This window comes from Typha angustifolia, chromosome 14, assembly GCF_048772165.1.
Source record: "Typha angustifolia cultivar Huaian chromosome 14, ASM4877216v1, whole genome shotgun sequence".
Lineage (NCBI taxonomy): Eukaryota > Viridiplantae > Streptophyta > Magnoliopsida > Poales > Typhaceae > Typha > Typha angustifolia.
This window is the reverse complement of record NC_133252.1, coordinates 8,430,923-8,447,894: the sequence shown is the minus strand read 5'-3', so window position 1 is coordinate 8,447,894 and position 16,972 is coordinate 8,430,923. Positions and strand designations below refer to the sequence as shown.

General features: G+C 35.8%; 1 protein-coding gene across 1 annotated transcript; it reads right to left on the bottom strand.

Annotated features, from left to right (window-relative positions):
* Positions 1–9,499: 9,499 nt before the first annotated feature.
* On the bottom strand, positions 9,500–16,069 carry LOC140776588 (flavonoid 3',5'-hydroxylase-like). Its single transcript, XM_073120329.1, has 2 exons — positions 14,935–16,069; positions 9,500–10,266 (listed from the first exon to the last, which is right to left on the bottom strand). The coding sequence occupies exons 1-2, from the start codon at positions 15,817–15,819 to the stop codon at positions 9,628–9,630; spliced, it is 1,524 nt and encodes a 507-aa protein (XP_072976430.1). The 5' UTR covers positions 15,820–16,069; the 3' UTR covers positions 9,500–9,627.
* Positions 16,070–16,972: the final 903 nt, after the last annotated feature.

The following is a 16,972-nucleotide window of genomic DNA, read 5'->3' as shown; positions in this document are numbered from 1 at the left end:
ATGCTAATCTATTACATGCATACTCATGTTACAGATCAATTGGACATAAGGTCATAACAATATAATCATCTCTATTTATCATCATCATATTCATATACAAGATCAGTCTAATTATATGCATGATAGAAATATTCTTGATTGTAATCATCTCTAGATAAAGTCATATAATCATGCTAAAGGCCAAAATATGCACGTACATAATATATAATATAACCTAATTTGAGAAAGAGTCTAGGGGATAAGACTACTCACTCCTGATCAGAAGATGCAAACCACGCATCCCTCACATCCGCTAATCAACCGAGTGATAACTCATCGCTAGTAAGGTCCATGGGGTCTCAAATAAGAAGTTCGAGATCTGAAAATATTTAAGTAGTATGATGTTAGCCGTTTATCCAACTAGAATCAATTTATAAAATATGATGATTTATTAGGTTTAGAACTCCTTTTTTTATATTTTATTAAATATCTAGATTTAATTATAGATATAATTCTGGTAATATAAATAGGCTATTATTATAAAATGCTATCTATGGAATAAGAATAAAAGGTTTGTTCTTTTTACATAAAATTAGTTTAAGTATATAATTATAAAATAATAATAAGAGGCTTATATATAATTATAAAAAATATAAGTATAGATAAAACCTAATTATAGTTAATCTTTGCGGTTCTTACTCTTTACTTTAATAATCACTAAATACAGGTAAAATAATTATTATCCGGTTATATAAAAATGATTATCAATGTTTAGTATTTTATTTTTATACAAAATAGTATATATCAATAAGGTGCTAGAAATACATTTTATATATATATATATATATATATATATATATATATATATATATATATATATATAATATGAAGGGTATATTTATAAATCTCATGACTATAAATTAATGAAGCTAAGTATTAATCAATTATATGCAAGTAATATTATATGTAAATAATACCATTAGGTGTCTATAATATAATAATTCTACTAATTATAATTAGCTAATAATTATATTACTGGATACATATATATATATATATATATAAAATTAATTTTCTATTTAAACTAATTGCATTAACTACATAAAATACCTAGTTAAAGAGGAAAAGAAATAAAGCTAAAATAAGAGCCTAGCACTGTTGCAGTCAATCGAGGTGGGAGGAGGAGAAGAAAGGAAAAAGAAGAAAGGAGAAGGAAGAAGAAGAGAAGAAAAAAAGGAAGGAAGGGGAGGAGGAGTCGGGCCAGCAAGGAGGGGCTCGGCTGTTGCTGGCTAGCCGGTGGCTCAGTTCTGGCAAACCTGAGAGGAAAAGAGAAAGAAAGGGAAAGAGAAAGGAGGAGGAGGAGGAAAGAGGCTCACTGGCGTTAGTGGAGGTGGTAGCGGTGGTGACGGTAAGCTGGCGGAGTGGCGACGGTAGTAGAGAGAGAGTGTGTTTTGAGAGAGAGGGAGGAGAGTGAGAGAGAGAGAGACCGAAAGAGAGAGAGAGAGAGAGAGGACAGAAATAAAAGAGAGAGAGAGAGGCAGTGGGGAGGTGGCGGCGGCGAGGCCCATCGTGCTAGCTAGCTTGACCAGGTTGGCCGGGCCGGCGGTTGGGGTGCATGGTGCCCTCCCCTCCTGCCACTGCATGGCACGAGGCCGGCCATGTTGTGGCCGGCCACGTCATGCCATGCAATAAATTTTTTTTAAAGGTTGAGTTGTTACATGATCAAAGTTATATACAAGGTCTAAATGATGAATATCCACAAGGTAAGATATAAATAACGATAAAAATAAAATGCAGAGGGTATCAATTTCCATATTATTATTAAGTGCACTAAAGTAATCAGTGATTTGCTTCACATAATATCAATGATTATGAGCAGATTCTCTACTCTCACATTAGCAAGACCTATCACACATCATCCGCATATCCGGTGTTGGTGAGAGAATCTTGTGCATTAATTATGTATACATTAGAAAGCAGTAAAATCATACTGGTGTTAAGATCAAAATGAGTATAGGATAGTTCATAGAAAGCTTATATGCATAGCCTGTTTCTGTAATATTTTAATTTGGATATAAGTATAGATTGAATATCAAATATATCCATATTTGATTTTGTAAAGCCATAAGAAATATGAATTGATATTTACCGTGCAAAATTTACTACTTATAGAGCAATTAAAAAAAAACCTCTCTTTTAACACTTTTGCCCTTTTAGTTAATATGCCATCTCATCATATATTTTAATATTCCCATAATACTCTCGCGCCTTAAAATGCCAACATAATAAATGAATCAAAATTTTATGCAAAATGAGAATGAGAATAACAAATTTTATGTTATATCTATATAAATATGTCATGAAAACTTAAAAGAATATAAGCAAAATAAAGAGAGAAGAAATAGGACACCAAAATTTATAGCAATTAGCCTATGCTCACATCCACTCTTCAAAAGTCTTCCTTTTTATTTTTGATAATTTATTATACACTAAAAGACATACATCATTAGCTTTCTAAAGGTACTAGCTACAATTATACAAGAAATTTATTCCCAAACTTTCTCCCAGCAATCAAACTCTTTAATAGAATATGTGCCATCAAAAGGTTACTGTCACATGAAACACTCCGTTAGCTCAATTCTTTTATGTATAGTTTGGTACTTAACAGTTGGACAGCTTTGAGAATGGCAGGGCAAAATATATCATTACACCCTTGATTTTATATTACAGAAGAGCTCAATAATTATATCATGAAGGTAGGCAGAAGATGCTTCTCGCTTTAACATCTAGTTCATGTATTTTAGTTGTAAAATAAACACTAATGTTGGTGTATTCTTTCTTATTTTTATATCTGATCTTATCCAAGCAAACAATTGGTAGGTGCTGGTAGCTAACCCACCAACAAATTCTACTAATAATACTTATTTATTTTCTTCTTTTAAGAAAAGAGATATTTTATAAACTAACTTCCATGAGTACAAAAAGCTCTTTTTGAGTTAAGTTAATGATATCATCAGCTAAGGACATCATTGTCTAGGATGGCTGAGATCGTCTATTCAACATGTGCACCAGCGGGAAGACCAAGAGGTTCATAATCCCTTTGTTAAGGAGACAAAACAAGGGTTCCCTAATCACAATGGCTTCCATGTGCAACGCAGAGATATAGGAGACACATCTTAACCCTACTAGAATAGGAGTACAATTAAGGCGTTAAGCCATGAAGCCTGCCCCTCCTAATTTCGATAAGCCCTTAAAGGAACTGTCAATGTTAACTTACACCTACTTAGTTGTGGTGGTTCTTACCGAATCAGAATGCCAAAGGAGGTGGATCTCATGTGATCGGCATAAGTGTTATCAACATAATCATCAGTTAGGGTTAGAGCTCGAGATCACACCTTTTGTAAGTCCTCCCACAGATCATTATAAGTAACATTATATAGATACTTCCAAAGCTACCAAAGAAGGATAGCAATCAGAGCTAGAAGCTAGGCGTTAGGCTTCTCAAGCAAACCCTCCCCTTCAAAAAGCTAGGCACCTCGATTCCAACTTTCCCAAAAGCAAAACAATACCGAGAGCCAAGCTTTAACAAATGCCAATTAGTTATTGACAACCCAAAAGTGAAGGAAAAAAATGAGGAATGCTCTCATCTATGGGCAAGCATATAGGGTAAATATTGTCCGAGGAAATATCGATGTCATAGAGGTAGTTTTTGTTTGGCAACTTTCCCCAATAGAACTTCCAAATAAAATTTTTAATTTTAGACGGGACACTAAGGGACTAGATGTCCTCTCAATCCTTCCAAAAGTAGCTAGGATCTCTCGAGCTATGGAGGCAATTATAGATCGACTTGGAGGTCGTAATGCTAGAAGGATGTTGTCTCCAGATCCAAAGATCATGTCTGTCATTGATTGATGAGCTCAATATCCCACCGGAAATCCATAATCAGGTCAACAACCTTACCTAAGGAATTCCTAAATAAAATGTTCACAAAGGTAGGCCACTTATCTAGGGGAATAAGAGAGATCTAAGGATCTCGCCACACATTGGTATCTCTACTATTCTGAATGCCCTCTTCTAATCTCAGTCAAAGTAGTATTGAAGAGTTGCTAGTTCCAAGAGCAACCAAAAATGTGGTAGGTCCTATTTGGCTTAGATCATTTTAGCCCACATACTCCTCGAATCATTTAAAAGCCTTGGTAACATATTTAGCAATCAAATATACTCAAGTTAGATGTAAGTTTTTTTTTATCCCAAGGCCTCCATTAGCCTTGAGTTAGGTGGCATGGTCCTAACTAAACATGTGTAGCTGTTATGAACTAGATTTGGTCCAACCCAGATGTAAGAAAATTATGAAAAATTTAAGTGGTAGTAGCTTCATGAGTTAGGATTCTAATGGCTCTAGTTTTACCTAAATCGGAGATTGGGATGAAACAAATATAAATAAAAGAGTGGACCAAGTTTAGTATGGGCAAAATGGTAAATATTTGTCGTTGTGGCAATCGTCGGAGGGTGGCGGACAGCCAAGGGTGGTGGTTGATGGCTGTGAGGTATGGTGGCTATTGGAGGTGATGCTGGCTATCAGTTGAAAGTAGAATTATGGTTCTAAATTAGACCTACTGCTTAGAAAATAAATGACTATGATAAATTTACTTTTACTCCTTGATTATCTTACTCGTAAAATACTCTAAGGCTAAAATATAATTCTTAATTCTACATTGGATGCTCGAATGAATAAATAAAGAAGCCCAGCCCCTCTCTTTATAGAGGTCAGGTACAATAAGTCTTACTCGAACATAGTCCCAAAGACTATACAACTTGAACTAGGACTTAGTATAAAGACTCATATGCCTTAATTGAACTTGTCTTAGTGGCTTACATGACTTAATTGAACTTATTTTAATAACTTACATGATTTAACTAGACTTGCTTTAATGACTTACATGACATAACTAGACTTGCCTTAAGGGCTTACAGTTAAACATGAATCAAATAAAAGATAAAGACTCGATCCATCAAGCCCAATATCCTTATGATGTGATTCGATATGACCCAATTTGTATTAATCCCTTTTTTATTAGCACAAATTTTGGCTATGCGATCAACTATCACAAGAGGAGTCCAGGTAGAAGACATCATACAAATACATAGTATTCAGAACAGAGTTAATAAGTGTAACCTTGCCGGCTTGGATAAGGGTGGCCCTCTTTTAGCTTGCGATTTTACACTCAACTCGTGAGAGAAACTCTTTATGATCCCTAATTAAAAGCTTACTAGGAAATTTTTTGAACAAAGGTATTTAAAAGGAAATACCTCAGCATGCATATTTAAAATTCTAGAGATGTTGTTGCCAAGGGAAACAAGAATATTATCAGGGAAAAACATCTCAGATTTGGACTATTTACCATTATATTAGTAATGTTTTCATAGCTAGCAAGAATAGACATCAGATTCAAGCAAGAAGTTGGACAAGCCTTAATGACCAAAAGGAGATCATATGCATACATAAGATGGCTAATGTTAACCTCATTGGTAAGAGAGTGAGGGATAATATCTCTAGAATTGATAGCTTTTTTGAAAAAAAAAAAGATGATCCCCTTGCCAAATCCCCAGTTCCCCTCTAAACTAGGTAGAATCACAATCATTGATTAATATAGAAAAAAATAGGAGAGAAAACACAAGCCATTATCCATCTCACAAATCTATTTGAGAAATACCATGAATATCATAGATTTAAAAATAGCCTCCTAATTTAACCAATCGTAGGATTTTTTTCATATCAATTTTAATCATAAGATAATTATCATCATAGGTAGAAGAATCAATAAAGTTAGCTATTTCATGAACTTAAACAATATTTTCATAGATATGTTCACCAACCACAAAGACTGATTGCTCAGAATTGATGATCTTAGGCAAACAAGATTAATCCTATCGACTAAAAGCTTAGCCAAGATAAGGTAGTTCACATAGCAGAGGGAAATAGGATTGTAATCCATGACCATGTCTAGAATTTTAGATTTAGGAATAAAAGCCAAGCAAATTTTCACTAGATCAGACCTAATAATGTCCCAATAATTATGATAAAGATCAGCATGAAAACCATCCAGCCCTAACGCCCTACCAATCGGCATAGACCACAAGGATTTCTTCACCACAACATCATCATTACCAATAATAGAATTGACAAAGTTATTTTGTCTACGAATTCTAGTAGATAAATAAAATTTTTTGTATTATCATCACCATCAGTAATCCATTTTACACGAGATTTGGTACTCCATTTAATATTAAACTATCTAAGAAGGGTCAAAAACTTGCGATGCAAAATAGATAACATCGAGCTGTTAGTATCGGCATGGGCATTTGCCCGTCTGACCCCTCTAGGGTGGCTATGTCATGCTTAACTTTCCCTAAATTGACCTCCAGGTAGCTTAGTGAAGTTCGGTTCCACCTAGTGACCGACTTCAAGTAAAGCTTGTTATAGAAACCATAGAGGGGAGAGAGCGGTTGACCGATAGGATGCCCCTAAATGCCAGAAATAATATAATAACCTCATCATATTCAAATAGAACGGTTCAAATCTAAAGGGAGATTTCTTAAGTTCTTTATAAGTCCTAACAGTGACAAGCAAAGGGTATGGTTAGAAGCCATGCAAGCCATGCGTGTCTAAGGAACAATGGCTCTGATACCAAGCTTGATACGATCTCCCCTTAGGCTAAGCTTCAATCTCTTCCAATTCTCTGATCTAGACTAAATCTGGCATGGAACTTTGAAATAAGATCCCAAAAGATGCTGCCGTCGGATCGACGTAAAAGTTTGGATATGTTGTAGCCCTAGAAAAGAGCTTTCCAACAAATCTAGTTTCATGCGAATTGGATATGGGAATCTCTAGATATCATCCAATTAGTGAATAAAAGTCAGGGTGGTCTATTTAGGATCCGTAGATGGAGGCACGTGATCCTAGGTGATGGTGCTTGGTGGAGGACCAGCGTTAATAGGGTGGCACTGGTGAAAAGTGGTGAAGGAAGGGTTATTGTCAATGGAAGGGTTAGGGCAAGTATCGAATAGATTGGAAGAAGGGGGAGGAGAGGGCCGCCTCTGAGGATCTAGGGTGATTGGCCGGTCGAGGGGGGTTAGAAGCGGCGTTGCCGGAGATTGAGGAAACGAGAGCGAAGAAGATAAAGGAGGCGAGGCAAAACTCAATTCTTCAATAATCAATAATGATCTCTGGTTGCCATCCAAATCCTTTTAGAGGCTAACCAACAACTCAAAATTAACCCTAAACAATACAATTTCGCTGACCGCGTTTGAACGCACCCGACCGCATTCGAACGCACCGAGTTCGTTCTTCTTTGGAATTGCGAACGCGATGCGGGCGTTCGAACGCGCGATCGAACGTGCCTATTTCCTACTTCTCTGGATTTGCGAACGTGATGCAGGCGTTCACAGTGCATTTGAATACACAATGCACACTCTTCACCCATGTTCACAACCCCATTCACGATCGTGTTCAAACTCACTTCACCCACGTTCGAACGCGACTTACAGATAACTTATTTTCATGGAAATTAAACACTAAAACAAAAAGCAAAGACACTCCTAAAGTGACTCCATGTTCGAGACGACATCAGTGAAGCTCGAATCATATCAGATGATGATCATTAAAGATAGTATGCCACATTTGAGGCAACATGTTTAGCGGTCGAGGTAAAAAGGAGAAGAGAAACGACAACATGAGTGGACATGATAACATGATAGGAGGTAGAGCCCTTAACGGAGCCATCTCTTCCCACATCAAAATGCACGGCTCAAGAAGTGTCACTTCCTCTTTTTCTCCCACGTTGCAAGCGAGCCAAAAGTTCGCTGACGTAACAATTTCGGAGCCCATGAGGTTGTGAGGTAATAGGAAGGATTCTATTGTGGTTGGTACCATTACCTGCCATTGGGCGGCACTTTTTCAGTGCCACCTAAGTGACTTCTCAAGCAACCCTTTTCCTACACATATCCAAGGGTCAAAAATCACAAGCTCCTCTTGATTTTGCCCATTCCCTGTCTAATCCACAACCACAATAACACCATCTTTTCCTAACTTCTCCTCAAAGGCTATAGGGGTGGCCGCCACGAGAATATCAGGACAGACACTTATATGATGACCTATTCTTCCATAATGGAATCAAACATACGAGAGGTTTTCATATGCCACAATTTGGTGTGTTCTCCGGGAGGCCAACGATTATAGTTTGCTTTAGGGGCTTGGTAAGGTCAATCTTGGTAGGGGTATCAAAATAAATGAGCGGCTCCAGCTCAGCTCAGGCTCAAGCTCAAGTCGGCTCGACTAAAGTTAAGCCGAGCTGGGCCTGATCTTATTTTTTAACTTGATAGGCTTGATTATACCTCTGTTGTAGCTATGTGGTTTAATTTGGGCTTCGACAAATGAAAGAGGGGTCTTGTCAATCAAAAAAATCAAAGAGATGTTAGGGTAAGGGAGTGGCAGTAGTATACTAGCTATGGTCTATGATCATAATTTCCTAGTGAGCTCTTCCTCCAAAGAGATATCTCTCTCTACCCCTCTCTCCCCTCTCTACTTTGGTGGGTTACAGAGGACCCACCTTGACATGATATCTATAAGCTCATTAGCCCAAGCCCTAAGGATATGTATATATATATAAAATCGTGCAAGTATTTAATACTTGGATCCCTATGGGTTATCTTTTTCGATTGCATAACTAATTGAAGGAATATTATTGAAAGCAACTGCTTTCTTCACAATGGGGAACAAAATCTCCTCTCGAAATAGGGAACAAAATCTCCTCCAAATAATGGCTAAGTACTGAAAGAATTAGTTGAGATTTGAAGGCTACAAATGACCCATAGAGATAGCCTAATAAATTCTCCTCTGACCTTCTCATCCTTCTTCTCCTTCAGCCTCCTTGCTCGGCAAGCCGTTCATTGCCTCCTCCTCATTCGGCAAGCTGTCGCCGCCTCCTTCTCCTCCTTCGGCAAGCCACCACTCCCGCCACCTCCTCCTCCTCCAATTAAGCTTGAACTCTTTCTCGAGCTCGGCTCAGTTTGGCTCGTATTATATGAGTAGTGCTAGTTTGAATCATTGGAAAACAATAGCATGTAAGATAAGGATGCATATGCTAGCATAACTCAATAAATGATAAATAATTTTACGATAAAATATAGTTTACCCTAATATAATTTAACTCGATTTCATTCCAAATTGCAACTACTAAATAACCTTTAACAGGAATATAGAAAAGCTTCTACCTACCAAAAATATAGTCTTATTTGAAAATGGTCGGAGTAATTTAATTGTTTAGCAGTTTACTTATGACACAAAATATTGGCGCAGTTAGTTTTGCATAATATTTCTAATAGTTGCAACTTAATCTAGACTTTAAAAAAATAAGTCCTTAAGATTTAATTAAATAGGGGTTAACTAAAATCTTACCAAACCACAGATAACTTGCCCATAACTTTAGATACTACTTAAGAAACACGCATGATGAACTACTTAAAAGAAATTCTTAAAGCCTATAATATTTCACACTCAAATATTATATGAAGAACCAAAGTTTAGGTTTTTCACCTATCATACATGACTATTTCCAATGTAAAAGGTTCCCACTAATACAAGATTTATCAAACTGTAAATGATTCGTAGGCCGAAGGTGCTAATCTTGGAGTGAGCATTGCCCTAAGTGGCACGGCTTTCGGCAGGGCGAGTCCAAAAGTCTCATCCATACTATGTTTCTCACCATCTGCAAGTCTCCAGTTGAACGAGTGCACCAACGTGCCTAACATGTACTGCACGAACACCATCCCCACTAGTTTACCTGCACAAATCCTTCTTCCAGCCCCAAATGGTATGAGCTCAAAGTGATTCCCCAGTGGATCGATCTTAGCCCCCTTGCCACTTAGAAACCTCTCCGGCTGGAACTCAAGTGGGTCTTCCCATGCATTTGGGTCCCTGCCAATAGCCCAAATGTTCACCAGTAGCCTGGTGTTCTTGGGGATCCGGTAGCCCTCTACTTCGCACTCTACGAAGGAGAAGTGTGGGAGGCTCAGGGGAGTTGAAGGGTGCAAACGGAGGGCTTCTTTGCATATTGCTTGGAGGTATGGGAGGTTTGGTATGTCAGACTCTTCGAACCGCCGGTCGCGGCCGATGACGCGGTCCATCTCGGATTGTGCTTGGTCTAGGATGGCCGGATTCTTGAGCATCTCGGCCATCGCCCACTCGACGATGATTGAGGATGTGTCGGTACCGGCGGTGAATAAATCCTGCAGTAAAAAGGATCTATTAGTTTTTTAAGCTCTTAAGAGTAGTTGATAAGTATATATATATGGTATGTTAGCGTACTATTTGCCCATTTTACTCTTCTCAAAAGCTTTTATAATAAACCTAAGTTGAATTCAAAAGTAATTTCAAAGTTAGAAAATTTTTATTTAGTTATATATTTCATTAAGAAGAAAATTAAGCATGGGGAAATCAAGAGTGTTTATCATTTATGAGAATAAAAGGCTTTACTTAATGATATAATTAAACATGATTCATGATCATTATGTTGTATGTAATTATAGCATAGTTATAGCTTACTTTCTAAAGTATGCATGATGTGTGTGTATATATGATTGACTTAAGGGTAAATTCTTAATTATCTTACATGGTTATGTCTAAAATCAAACTATTCTTCTACATTTTATTTGTATCACTTTGTCTTCTGTGATTTACATTAATGAGTATGGTATATTAAGAAGTGTAAATTACCATATATTCTATGATATTAATAATCACATTGTTTTGAGTAAATATCCATCTTCTACCTATATTTTAAGGTTATTGAATATTTTTATATATTTAAAGAGAGATATATTAGATAATAACTAAGATTAAAGGCTTATAATCTTAGATAGGAGAAATAGAAGAGATTAGGAGTGTATTTGTTTTTAAATTTAAAGAATATGATTTTGTCAGAAAATATAATAACTATGAATTATATAATAAAACTATAAAATAGAAAATACAAGTATTCAATAACTATTAATTATATAATACAACCCGTAAAAATACATGTCCGATATTTGCAAATTACATAATAAAACTAAGAAATACAAATTATAAATATTAAATAAATGTGAATTATGTAATAAAACAATGAAATAGTAAATGCAAGTGTAATAACTACATATTATATAATAAAATTGAAAATTATGTAAAATTATAAATGTTCAATAACTGCAAATTATGCAATAATACTGTAAAACATAAATACAAATGTTCAATTACTGCAAATTATATAATAAAACTATGAAACTCAAAAATAAATACGTGTGAAAATTGCATATATTAACTAGTAACTATGAATTATATTTAAAATCACGAACTAGTAATTTGCCAGAGGAAGAAAGAATATAATTTTTAATTAACATAAAGTACTTGCATGTTTAATCAGTTGTTTCCTTCAGGGGGATGACTGAAAATAAAATTTTATATTGTTATAGAATATCAGCATATCTAACTAAGTATAATATGTATTTAATACAGTTAATAAATAACTTATACAACTCTCTTTCTTTTTTATATGCCAGCTTAACTAATAAAAATAAATGAATGAGTCTATATAAAAATAAATGATATTAGTTGAGAGAATGTAGATATAATTACTCCTATAAAACTCTTCAATGAAGACAATAAGATTAGTTCGGTCTCTTAATATCAATATCATTGTTATTTACAACGAAATGTTTTTGATGCAGGATTTCAATTTTATTTCAAATAAATATCCAACGCAAACCAAAGTAGTTGGCATTAACCCTTTCAAACTTTGGAACTAAGTCCTCTCACTCCAAAGTAGTTGAAACTTCCTGTTAGATACTAAAGATTTTAGAAGATTGGTTTTGAAACATCACTATTAACATGACAATCATCTTAGTGGAGTCCAAATTTCCCTATAGACAATGGAGAGGACGAGCCTTTTGTCTTACCTAATAATTGACCTAATGCGATGAGTTTAGTACAATTGGCTTCAGATTATATGCGGGTTGAGTCATATTTATGTTTATTTATCTCAATCTATTTGACCATTTCAATTTAATTTGTATATAACCCATCAACCCGTTTATAACATAATAACCTATTTATAGCCCAAATAACTTATTTATAACTAATTTGAATAAACATGTCTATAATCCACTAAACTCTTTATAACTCAAAGAGAACATTTAAATTCAAATAAACTATACCGATTTAAAAATAGATCATGTTCACATTGATTTCAACTTGGCTGGACTCGAGACGACTGACTTGATTGCTGTCTCTAAGTTGCACCACTTAATTCTTGAGAGAATATATATATATATATATATATATTGAGACCTAAAGAAGATCTCTAAAGTACTAAAATGGCACACCCGCCACCCTACAAATACAGAAGACACCCTCAAAGGCGGCTGCCATTGCGATTTGGTACTAGTTTTAATCAATATAATTAGTATCAATATGTATTTTTATTTTTCTTTTCTACACATATGTTGGCTAGCTGAAAACCCAGAGAGAGATTACTATTTATTAATTACTATAAATTTCCTACAAGTGTGTGATTAGTATTTGTTGATTAATATTTATTAGTATGTATGTCTATTATTCTACTTATTATTGTTTGTAATTTTGATTACTGTTTCTGAATTAGTTGCTATTTTACTAAAAGAATTATTGTTAATTTTTTTCAATAGTATATATATTATGTATCATACAAAATTTTCTAATTTTTAATTTATTATAAATGCTATGCCGCCTATTGCCTACATAATCTCGCAGTCACTTTGCAGTGAGGGTAACTATCAGCAAACTATTACTATCTTTTAAAATGTTAAGTTTGTAGAGTGTAGTTATTTTATTTCTTATGAGCACATAAGATATAGCCTATCTAAAGTACTAGCTCTCTTAATAAATAGACTATCATAGGCCTAAATTATATGCATATAATGTGATAGATAATTCTTTGAATAATAATTTTAAATCTACATGAAAAATTGAACCTATAAGTTAACCATAGTTTGGTACGATACGATCCAATCCCTAAATTACAGTGGTGACTTATATCGGAGTGACAATCTAGTCAGGTTAGTCCGATTCATATCAAGTCAAGATAATGCAAGTATGAACACAACTAGTTTATTAAATGGATTGGGTTAATATTAAAAAGTTATATAGGTCATAAGCAAATTATCGAGAGGTGACTTATAACTCAATCGTAGTTTGGTACGATCCGATCCCTGAATTACAGTGGTGACTTATATCGGAGTGACAATGTAGTCAGTTAGTCAAATTCATATCAAGTCAGGATAATATAAATATGAACACAACTAGTTTATTAAATGGGCTGGGTTAATATTAAAAGTCATATAAGTCATAAGCAAATTATCGAGTGGCACAAATTATTCAAATTTATTTAAATTATTCAAGTTAAAAATGTGTTTCTTTTAATTTATTAATAAGTTCTTTTCGTGTCCGACTAATTAGTGGAATCATAAATAAATTATCATATCATAAACAGGAACTCAATATGTTTAATAATAGGATTAGATGGATTGATTCGTTTATATCTCCGATTCGATTATACTAAATTCAAACCCAATGGCCCTTCGCTGAATGAGTCAACTCACTCTAAACTTAGCGCTTCTAATAAAAGCTTAAACTCTCTTAGTAGAAGTTTGAAAGATTTAGTTAACGATTATCTCAACATGATCAAACTAGACGTACACGTGATGTCATGACTGATGTCTTCTTATCTTTGCTTCTCGGAGTGGTAGTGTGGTACCCATCTAGCGTTAATGGAGTACTATAAAATATAGATCAAATGTAACTTTCTCACCTACTCCTATCTATTCTAATATATGGACTCCGAACACTATAAATGAGTTCAAGATTTAGTATAATCAAATCCGGATCATATATATATATATATATATATATAGATTAACTGTGCTAATCTGATTATTGAACGGATTGTATTTATATTTATTATCTCAATCTATCTAATCGATTTATACGACCATCAACTAATTTATGACTAATAACCTATATATGATCCAAATAAATTTATTTATCATTTAAATAAACTATATAAAATTGAATAACCCACCATGTTGTAAACTTAGCCATTGCATTAAATTCCACCATTTTAAAAGCTTAAAACTCTTTCTAAGTTCTCGATCATTTTAGAAATAATGATTTTTTTTTAATATTAAATGCGACTCCTTATTTTAAGAATATGGACTAAATATCATAATAGTCTTATTTTACAATACAAATGTTATTCATTAAAATTATATTTTATATTATATACTAACTTAATTATTAGCTACTTTTAATATTTATCCCATCAATCTACTTTATATTAAATAAAAAAATTTAGTTATCATAATTTTATAAAATACAAAATGCTATTTTCTTATATTTTTCTTCACTTTATATCACATAAAAGATAATTATGATATCTTTATTCCATGATAATAGTAAATGTAAAAATATTATTTTTAAAATAAAAATATTATTCTAAAAATAACTATTCTAGAATTGTCCTTAAATTATTATTATTTTTAAGATCAAAAGACTTAAAAATGGATTAATTTGAAGATGATCAAGTTTTACGTAGACGTGATGTCAGAGGGCACTAATTACGCGTGCTCCCTTCAACCACAATCAATATAACTTTCTAGCTCAAGTGTAACTTTCCCACCGATTCCTATCTCCTTCATTTTACCTGCTCACTTGTCGTTCTAACACAGTTCATTTATTAGTGATTTATTTGACATTTATTCTCCTTGATGTATTGGGCTACTCACAGGAATTTTTCTACTAAACTCATTTCTGTCAGAAATAAATATAGATATAGATTTTTTAAATCGTAGTAATGGAGGAATATAAAGGTACGAGGAAGAACGTACGAAGATGAGTGCTTTAAGATTGACGTCCGATATGGTCTCCCCGTCCTCCCCTTCCCTGTTCGCCATGATGATATCGACGAAGTCCGGGTTCCCCTTCCTCTCCTCCGCCGTCGCCGCGTGCTTTTCGAGCAACTTCGTGATCATCCCGTCGAACCTTTCGTGTATTCCCCTCAGCTTCTTCTGCACCCCTTGCAGGTCCATCCACGCCACCGCCGGCACAAAGTCTCCGATGTCGAACAGCCCCACACCAGTCAGCAGCTCCACGATCATGTCCTTGTACTTGTTCGAATCCTCCCCTTGCTCGTCGAACACCCTCTTGCTCACCGTTATCATCCCCACCATGTTCGCCAAGGCGCACACCAGCATCTCCGGCACCACTACGGGGTCGCCCCTGAGCGACGCCTCGTGCATGGCACGCGCCATGCGGCCCACCTCGGCGCGCCGCACTGGGGCCCAGTCGGCGATGGCCTTGGCGCCGAGGAAGTGGAGGCTGGAGAGTTTGCGCATGAGCTTCCACTTGGGGCCGTAGTTCGCGAACACCATGTTCTGGGCTTCGTAGGTGATGTCCCGGGCGCTGGCAACGGCGGGGCGGTTGGCGAACTGGGCGTCAAGGGTTTTGAGGAAGGCGCGGGCGGCGGAGGGGGTGGAGGCGACCACCACGCGGGAGGTGCCCATCTTAAGGTACATGATCGGGCCGTAGCGGGCGGCGAGGCTGGCGAGGCCGGAGTGAGGGGCGGGGCCGATGAGGGGGAGGGCGCCGAGGATGGGGAAGTTGTAGGGGCCCGGTGGGAGGGGGAGGCGGCGGCGGAGGAGGCGGCGGAGGAGGAAGTGGAGGAGGAGGCAGAGGATGGTGCAGGCCACCAAGAAGGGATCCATGACGGTCATGATGAGGGATTTGTATTTGCTTCAAGTAGCTCTGGGATATACTATGAGTTATATATCCTAGACGAGGTTGCATGGAATATTATTATTATTATTATTATTATTATTATATGTAGACTGTATAAGAAAAGGAGCGGATCCTTTGCATCCTTGACTGCAGCAATTTCTTGCAATTGGCTACTACCAAACTAGTTTGGTAACAGTGATGCACGTTGAATGCTTCCAAACATAAAAAATCTCTATGGAAATTAGCGATATTTCTTTAGTTATAACAGTAGATGCACATTCATAAAAGTTTCTGCAACCAACCATGTATAGTATCTCTCCCCCACAAAAGAGTGGATTATCTGAAAAAGGAAGAGGGAGCACAAGGTTTACATCCATTTGCTGTTCTGCTTTTGTTTGCCACCTGTCGTCTTCCTCAAAAAAAAAAAAAAAAAAAAAAAAAAAAAAAAAAAAGATAATAATAATAATAGAAGACACTAACCGTGATCTTGCTTTGTTTCGGAGTCAAGGCATCATCCTTACTATGTAAATAAAAGTTTAGAGGATCCCAACGGGCAAGGCACGTCTTATATTTCTAAAATTAAGGGATTTTTACAAATCACACCCTATATTTTACCTATTTTATGATTCGCACCCCGTCTTTAGGGATTTTATAACGCGATCCCTCATTTTTCCTATAATATTCATTTAACATCCTAACGTTACTTTAGCTAACTGACATTAACCATGTTATATGGTTTATGTGACTCTAGTTCAAAAATTACTAAAATACCCTTAAGGAATCATCTTTAAACCCTAAAATCCCAAAATGGGGTTGAGTTATCTTTAAACCCTAAAACCCCAAAATGGCATTCAACCAAAAATGATTACAGAAACTAACCCCAAAATCCCAATTTAGGAGGAGTGATGTAGGCTTGGAGAAGCTCTTGTCGTTTGGGCAACTTCAGAAGGCAACCTCCTTCAACCTTCGACTGCTTGATGTTTTGGTGATGTAGGCTTTGGGAAGCTCTAATTCCAAGCTGCAACCTTCCGACTACAAGCTCCTTCAACCCCAATGGCTTGGTGTTTGGGGAGCTACTGCTTGGGGTTTGGAAGCTTTGAGGTCAGCTTGGCATTTAGGGATGTTCTTCATAGTTTGGGGAGCTATGAG

What these genes read in the sequence shown, in the direction of transcription:
- LOC140776588 (XM_073120329.1), bottom strand. Translation starts at nt 15,819, where the DNA reads ATGACCGTCATGGATCCCTTCTTGGTGGCCTGCACCATCCTCTGCCTC. An exon ending in ATCTTAAAGCACTCATCTTC is followed by an intron (nt 10,267 to 14,934) that starts GTACGTTCTTCC and finishes TTTTTACTGCAG; the next exon opens with GATTTATTCACCGCCGGTAC.